This window comes from Papilio polytes, unplaced genomic scaffold (assembly GCF_000836215.1).
Source record: "Papilio polytes unplaced genomic scaffold, Ppol_1.0 DF823923.1, whole genome shotgun sequence".
NCBI classification, from domain to species: Eukaryota; Metazoa; Arthropoda; class Insecta; order Lepidoptera; family Papilionidae; genus Papilio; species Papilio polytes.
In genome coordinates, this window is record NW_013525281.1 from 6,693,398 (window position 1) to 6,700,024 (window position 6,627).

The window sequence follows — 6,627 nt, forward strand, 5'->3', positions numbered from 1 at the left end:
CTGTCGCGCCGCGTGCGCACGCTGCAGCGCGCCAAGTACCAGCCGGACAAGATACTCTTCTACTTCGATTATGTAATTACACTAATATTTACTTACTTACTTACTGCGTTGGCGCAGCGAACCCGTAGTGGGTCTTGGCCTCCGACACGACACTAATATTTATTACTCTATTTTTTTTTTCAATATGGAATAACAATTATTTCGTCGGCCTAAAAATAGACGGTTCCACAAATCGGCAATTTAGCAGGGCATTTTGGTTGGATATATATTTTATGTTGATTTCTAAAAATAATGAATAAAAGCAGATCAGTCTTTGGTTTACGACGGCGTTTTATGTAATTGCTTAATGTATATTTTTATAACTATAATGATTATTAAGTTACTCTGGGTATAGGTAATACCAGTAGTATCAAATAAAGTCAAAGTTAACATAATACGCGCACACGTTGCCGGCATTAAGTCATGTAGTAATTAGGTCTAGTATATAGGTGTAATTTATTTTGTCAATGTAATTTATGTTACATAATTTGAATAAAAAAAATGTAATGGTATTTTATGTAAATTTCCTAATATTAACAACAATGTTGTAACAGTTGGACCAGGAGCAGACGTGTGTGAACGTGACAGTGGAGCGCTGGTTCCCCGTGGCCAACATGTCGCGACATCTGCCTATACGAGTATACGACTTCTACGCACCAGGTTAGTATTCACAGTCTTATTAACGAGAAAGTTGGGTTTAGGCTGCATTTGATTGCTAGCGATCCGCCCTTGGTTCGTCTAGGTGGCAATTAGTTTCACTTTATTGTCATGTCCATACTATTCCTGTTGTCATCCCATTTGGTATAGCCCAAATGTAGGTTCCTAATGGCGAAATGATTTTTGGAATCTATTCAGATGTTTCGGAGCCAATTTAAACAATCAAATTTTTCTCCTTAATAATCTTACTTACTAATATTATAAATGCGAAAGTTTAGATGGATGGATGGACAGATGGATGTATGGATGTTTGTTAGTTTGTAGCCTAACCAGCTGTACTAATTTTGATGAAATTTGGCATAGATATAGAAGATAGCCTAAAGGAATATAGAGGTTACCCACTTTTGTTTTTTTTTAATTCCACGTAGATGGAGTCGTGGGCGAAAGCTAGTTTTAGCAAAATTATCACACATAAATATAAATTAATAAGGGTTTAATATTTTTTACGCAGAACGATTTAACGAGACAATATTCGACGCGCTACCGACTTACCTCCTGAACATCTGCGAGGTTTGTGGCTCCTCGCAGTGCCCCTACTGCGCCGTGTACAACGCGGCCGCGCGCCCCGCCGCTGTAGCCGGCCTGCTCGCACTCGCCGCACTCCTCGCAAGCCACGCGTATCGCGCTCTCGCTCACACATAGCGCTACCGACATCACGTAAGTTCATGACAATAAAACATCCACACTGGATATGTAAATGAATCTCAAATTGTTAAACAAAACAAGCAATTCATTTTTGAATTAACACTAATTATATGTTTTATATCGAATTCTTATAGAAAAGACGTATTTTCCACAAATATTTTGTTTCTGTGAATCGCGTTTTTTATCTTTGTCGCACTTGTCGATTTAACGTATTGCCGTCTTGCTCTCTCTATAACGCTATACTGTACATCATAGATATCTTAAGATTTGTGGCTCATGTTCGTGGAATTCTTCAATGAAAATATATCTTTATTTACATATCAATTATTAAATAATAAATAATACATTTTGTATTGTTTTTACAATAATTGTGTCAATTATATTGACTGACAGTTTATATTGAGCTTTATATAAAAATATGTAAACATAAAAATTAAATAACATAGAGGAATAAGAAATCTAATGATTTTCATATGATTTTTTTTATAAAACATTCATTCATTTTCAATGACTAAATATAAGCAAAAATTGGTTTAAGATTTTTACAATTTTATATTATTTTTTTTAATACCTTTTCTGTTTTGTGAATATTTCTAAATTAGATTTAAATAATAACCCACCCAGTTATGAAAACATACAAAGAATATGTATATAAAAATGAGTTACAATGTTTATAGCTTTTTGTAATATATTTTACTCAGGGATTTTGTATATCTTATATATCCTGCCAATCCCTTTACGATAGTAGTCGTGAAAGACAACTGTAATTAAAGACTTTAGCATTTATTTTTTCTTAGACTTATGTAAAATAGATTTCATTTTTTATATTTACGTTACAAATTACGTTTTTTCATTTATTTTTTAATTGAACAAAATCCAATAATCCTTTCAAATGATATTAATAGTTTTTTGGTGCTTATGCATTTCTATGATTTATTTGAAGATATATATATTTCATGATATAATTATGTAAAAAAAACTTTAATGTGTGGATGACTTCCATTTTTTGATACAATAAGCAGTGTAGCATAGAATGCGGGCTTGCCTCAATGTGACATCAATTTGTAAGGCAATTTATGTAAATAATTTACTTAAGTAATAACATCAAAGGCACTTTCGATTAGATTTCACTAACTTATTAAAATTTTTGTAAGACATTATACTGTACTAGTTGTTCCCGGACAGCGTCATCCGCGTGAAAATATAAAAAACTTCATTTTATTGTCTACATTTGTCAAAATTACTGTAATAAGCTTGATTTCTTAATGTTGGCAGCTTGTAGTTTATGGTCTTTATTAAGGTTTTTTTTTTTAATTTTTTTTCCCCCTAAGTTTAATAGCGTGAAAAAATATAACCTAAAGCATGTCATAAGTGTAAGGCTTTTGATTAAAGAAATAATTATTCAAAAATATACTGCGATTGCAAGCATTCTACGCCACGAAGTAGTGTGTGTACGCTTTATTATATCAGTATACATAAATTATAACACGGCTAAACTCACGCGACAACCTTCGGTGTAGGCACCGACAGTTTGTTGTTGTTAAGAAAAGGATAACCTAACCAATATTATAATGGCCTAGAGGCATATCAATGGGTTTCTTTATTACAACACTTTTTAATGTACGCATTAATAAAGAATGTTAACTGACAGCAGTCTTTGATAATATATTTGTATTATTTGACGTTTGCCGATGACTCTAACGAAAACTGCGTCTTCATCTGCCCAGTATCTGTAACTCGTGACGTCATAAGACCATCGGCAAAGCTGCGCTAGAATAAAAAAAAGTGGAGAATTCTAAAAGTGACATTGCTAAATTGTTACAATGTCTACGAAACTCTGTAATTACTGTATCCCTTTACAATATATTTTGTATATCTATACTATTATAATAAAGCGTAAACACACACTTCTTTGTTGCTTAAGATGTCAGCAATTACAGCATATTTTTGAATAATTCTTTTTTTAATAAAAAGCCCTACACTTACATCATGCTTTAGGCTATATATTTTCACGTCATTAAACTTAGGGGGTAAATATTTTGGATAAAAACCCTAAGTGGGAAAGAGACCATAAGTTGCTGCCAACATCAAGGAAGCAAGGTTGTCATCATGTCATGTTTTGACATTTGTAATTGATAATTTGACAAATGTAAACAATAAAATAAAGTTTTTATAATTTCATACGGGTGAAGCCGCACCGGAACAGCTAGTTTAAGATAAAAACTACTTCTGCTATATGGTTTTGCTCGTCTGCGATACATTTTGCTTTTTTTATACATTCTGAAATTAAATTTATTATTTCCTTTTTAAAGTTATTTTGTCTCCATCTGGCTGGCTTTTATATATAAATAAAATAATGGTAAATTATACCTTTATTATTAAAGTTCCATTTCTAAATTTTTGTGTTTATGCTTTTTTTTCCATAAGCATTTTAAAATTATTATGTGTTCGAATGAAATGGCTTTAATGGTATTTTAAACATTTTTATAGAAGCAATTGTATTTTAAAAGGGACAATTGAAATGCCTTACAAATGTATTGGATGTGCAATGGAGATATTTCATTAAAACAAGTTAAATGTAATTTAGAAAATAAGTTAAGTGATGTTTTTGTAAGTAGAATAACAATATTTTAAAAGAAAATATATTTTAACGGAATATTTATGGAAGCAGTATTTGAACTGAACCAAGGTACAAAATTGTAAAATTCCCGTCCACAAATTATATTATAACGGCAGGCTATATATAAATTGTATGTGTGAATCTCATGAATGTATTAAGCGCGTTACTTAATAATAAATACTTTATTTTCCGTCCAAAATTTACCAATGTCTGATTTTTTTTTTACTTTTTATATTTGTGTGTATTTTAAGTTAACATTAAGTAAGCATGCGAGTGTGGAATAGTGGAGTAAAATCTCATTATTGACTCTTCATAGATTTATTTCTAAATAAAAATATTTCAAAATTATCCATTGTTTTTTTGTGTATTGCTCAAAACCCTAGCAGAGTTGAAAAGGAAAAGTAAATATGGTAATTTATAGCATTATGCACTGATCTGTATAAATGGATAGGATAGGAAATTACAGTTTTTTTCATTTCGAGTTAACTCAGAGTCGATTCGACGATACTAAAATTAACGAAATACCCGTTAACGACAATTCTATGTCTATTATTAGTCCGGATCCTTACCTTCGCAACTAACCGCTACCGTTAACGCCAAGATGGCAAAAATCAAATGGGCGTCGTTGATCACCTCGGTGTACTCGTCGCTCATTTGCCCCCTTCGTTTATAAAAAAAAGTCAAACAATGAAAGACTAGCCCAGTGAAAGGCAAGGCTATCGGTTGGTTCTGTCTGAAAATACGTAAAACCTACAAGGACATAGAAAAAGACATATAAAATATAAGCTACACTACGAAAACAATTTGTGACATTGACAAGAGGGCGCTACTGTGCTATACTGACATCTATTAAATGGAGTAGCTATAAGGTGTGGTAATTTGTGCCTGTTTGATTTTCGCAATTTTGGCGCTGACGGTTGCGATTTGTAGCGGTGGCGAGGATCCGAACTAAAAACTGAGATAGATTAAACTGTCAGTAGGATCAACAGACGCATTTATCTCGGAATCAGGGAAAAACTGTCGTATCCAAGCAACTGCCTATACATTAAAAATATGTAGATATTAGAGCTGAACTACATGGATGACATGACCACCGGATGAGATAACTTGTCAGTCTATATGTATTTTTAATTGTTAAATTTCTAGCAGTATTTTAGAAGAAAACAATATAAACTGACTTTGGGTTTTAATTCAAAAAGAGCTTTTCTCTTGCACCATATTTACCATATACTATTTTTCATGAGGTCCATATAGCGCGGGGCTCGGAGGAAAGGTTATCAGCAGTAATTTTGTTGTTTTTTTTGTTTATAATAGCTAATTCTGCTGATGATATATCCAAGTATCTATAGTCGAAACAGTCTCACTTGTAACTATTTCTTTTTTCGCCGTTTGGGACGACTGAAACCCTGCTATTTTTACCTTACAATTTTCGTACTCAAAATGTATCGATTTTTAACAATATTTCTGTTAACTTCTGTAAATGCTCACTCCATTTCCATTGTTAATCCCGGACCCAAGTATCCACCGACTAAAGGAGAGGTTTGGCCGAAACCTCGAAAGGAATTTACGGAACTTACATACCTCACCTTTGATCCTTTGAATTTTAAAGTTACAGTAAGTAAAAAATATTTTTTTAATTAGTTCAACTATAAATGATTGCATTTTTTTATTTAGAGTATTAATTTAGTATCATTTAGACTATTAATTTTATCTGTACATTTTGATATAAACTTAATTGATAATCTAATAACTTAGGAGACGAAAAACACATGCGATATACTTACTTCGGCAATCGAAAGATACTCGTACATCGTGAAGAGCAGAGCACCGCAGCGCGACGAGACGCCGGTCTCAAGACCAAAGCGACATGCGGAGGAGGTCCAAAACTTAGCCATTGGTGTCTTGAGGGAGCTACAAGTGGAACTGTCAGAGCCATGCGAAGACTATCCGTATTTAGAAATGGACGAGAAATGTAAGTTTATATTACAGATAATACAATACTATACTGGGACATACGAACCCACATACATTAAAAGAATGTACACATGCGCGAAAAGCTTTATCAGTCAGGTAAATTATATAACTCCAGAATTCCATTTCTCACATTTGTACATGTCGTCGCCCTTTATATTCTCTTTGACTAAAAGTGACAACAGAGACGTATTCTTACAGTCTACGCCATCGGACGAGCAGGTTATTCCTGCAGCAGTGAGCTGATGCTCTGGACTCTACCACCGTCCAATTGCAAATGATTAATCTGCTTCCAGACACGCTGACGGTATCAGAAGTGTCAGTGCTGGCGAGCGACTCCGTTTGGGGCGCCCTCCGCGGCCTCGAGACATTCGCACAGAAGTTCTACCTTTCGAATGACATGAATGTAAGACTAAAACCGGTACTTTCTAAATTGTTTGAGCGAGGCACATCACTTGAACTCTGGCAGCTAGTGATGTGTGTACACGTAAAGAACGGTAAAATGACATACGGATTTACAGAATTAGATATTGTTTTACTTATAAAGATATTAAAACAATTAGAATTTCAATTTCATGCGCATTCGATGGTATGATGGAACTTCTCTGGCTTCTCTCTACAGACTTTTCTTATTG

General features: G+C 33.5%; 2 protein-coding genes across 2 annotated transcripts in view; both read left to right on the plus strand.

The window, feature by feature from the left end:
- The window catches only part of LOC106102150 (CD109 antigen), a 21,234-nt gene extending 19,386 nt beyond the window's left edge, over nucleotides 1-1,848 (plus strand). Inside the window, exons 25-27 of the mRNA XM_013281560.1 lie at nucleotides 1-72; nucleotides 594-699; nucleotides 1,208-1,848. Coding sequence (XP_013137014.1) covers nucleotides 1-72; nucleotides 594-699; nucleotides 1,208-1,398 — 369 coding nt within the window. The 3' untranslated portion in view covers nucleotides 1,399-1,848. The remainder of the gene's footprint in view (nucleotides 73-593; nucleotides 700-1,207) is intronic.
- A 3,268-nt stretch (nucleotides 1,849-5,116) lies between these two features.
- The window catches only part of LOC106102487 (beta-hexosaminidase subunit beta-like), a 2,197-nt gene continuing 686 nt past the window's right edge, over nucleotides 5,117-6,627 (plus strand). The window contains exons 1-3 of the mRNA XM_013281985.1: nucleotides 5,117-5,635; nucleotides 5,777-5,993; nucleotides 6,289-6,398. Coding sequence (XP_013137439.1) covers nucleotides 5,348-5,635; nucleotides 5,777-5,993; nucleotides 6,289-6,398 — 615 coding nt within the window. The 5' untranslated portion in view covers nucleotides 5,117-5,347. The remainder of the gene's footprint in view (nucleotides 5,636-5,776; nucleotides 5,994-6,288; nucleotides 6,399-6,627) is intronic.